At 43.2% G+C, this 1,469-nt stretch overlaps 1 protein-coding gene across 1 annotated transcript; it reads right to left on the bottom strand.

The window, feature by feature from the left end:
- Nucleotides 1–829: 829 nt before the first annotated feature.
- On the bottom strand, nt 830–1,465 carry RPS26 (ribosomal protein S26; the record flags this gene model as incomplete). Its single annotated transcript, XM_003790671.2, has 2 exons — nt 830–935; nt 1,244–1,465. Coding segments are annotated over 2 exons (258 nt in total), but the record flags the coding sequence as incomplete, so codon positions are not given.
- Between the last annotated feature and the right edge of the window lie 4 nt (nt 1,466–1,469).

Here is a 1,469-nt window from a genome sequence, read left to right as displayed (position 1 = left end):
TTAGGAAAGGCGCATAATTCCTTTGGCAAATTTGGTCCTTAACAATCCAAGCAGAAGTGGATCTTTCAGATACAAATATATATATACCCCTTGTTAACTTTTTTCCCCATGAGTTTCTGGAAATGCACTAGAGAAAGAGAAACCTTGGGTCAACAGTTTACCAGCAAACCAATTACAAGTTAGAAAGTTTAAGATCTGAATATGAATCTTGAACAGCTTTGAAGCTATCCATGTGTATGAACAGGTCAGTCAAAAGTCACCTCCCAATGTGCCAACAGTTTAGTTCTCCTTTAACTCTCTTAAGGATTTCTGCCTTAAGATGCCAACTTAACCTTGCCCGGGCTGAATTAATCCAACATTCAGATACCTAATCTCTCCCCCTTTTCACACAGCTATGCAAATTTTGGAAGCAAAGGATAAGACCACAAGTTTAATATACAGAGGCAACCTTTCTTTCCAAGGAAAAAATACATAGCAGGGCGGCGCCTGTGGCTCAGTGAGTAGGGCGCCGGCCCCATATACCAAGGGTGGCAGGTTCAACCCCGGCCCTGGCCAAACTGCAACCAAAAAATAGCCAGGCGTTGTGGTAGGCACCTGTAGTCCCAGCTACTTGGGAGGCTGACAAGAGAATCGTTTAAGCCCAGGAGTTGGAGGTTGCTGTGAGCTCTGTGATGTCACGGTACTCTACCAAGGGCAACAAAGTGAGACTCTGTCTCTACAAAAAAAAAAAAAGAAATAAAAAAATACATGGCAATTCATATTTCAACACCTGATAATAAGGCACAGAAACCCCCACCTTATTTGGCACAGATACACTAAACATGCTACATTAAGTGTAATTTCCATTTTATTTTTTTCCCAAAGGATGGTTATTCTTCAGTCCTCAAGAACTCAACTCCTTACATGGGCTTTGGGGGAGGTCGTGGGGCGGCACCCTATAAGACAGAGAAGCAGAAGAGTAAATCAAAACCCATAAACTTAAGATCTCCCTCCCCACCTCCAAAGAACTCTAACTATGTATTGAATTACAAATGCATGTAAAGCACACAGGTGTATAAAGAGACTACTACTCCCCATTCTAAGATTTTATGGGTATCTCTAGGAAAAGGTCTTAGTGGGGGGTCTCACGTGCCTCAAGAGCTTAACCTTAGAGACCTTAATTTGACACTTCTTGTGTCACATGAGGAAAAATGCTTTTAGCTATTACTTTCTGGCTTCCAGGTTCTCCTTTTAAAATACTCACGGCAGGTCTAAATCTGGGTGGAGGTGTTCGGTCCTTCCGGGCTTCCCGAGAACGGTTCCTGACTACCTTGCTGTGAATAGCACAACTCACACAGTAATGTAGCTTCACATAGAGCTTGGGAAGCACATAGGCGTCGAAGACACTCGCTTCAGAAATGTCCCTCACAGCTGCGGCCTCCACTATGTTCCGAATGACGAACTTCTTTATAGCTTTGTCTTTGGGAACG

This window comes from Otolemur garnettii, unplaced genomic scaffold, assembly GCF_000181295.1.
Source record: "Otolemur garnettii isolate 467f Iridium unplaced genomic scaffold, OtoGar3 scaffold00043, whole genome shotgun sequence".
Lineage (NCBI taxonomy): Eukaryota > Metazoa > Chordata > Mammalia > Primates > Galagidae > Otolemur > Otolemur garnettii.
This window is presented reverse-complemented; position numbering and strand designations above follow the sequence as displayed.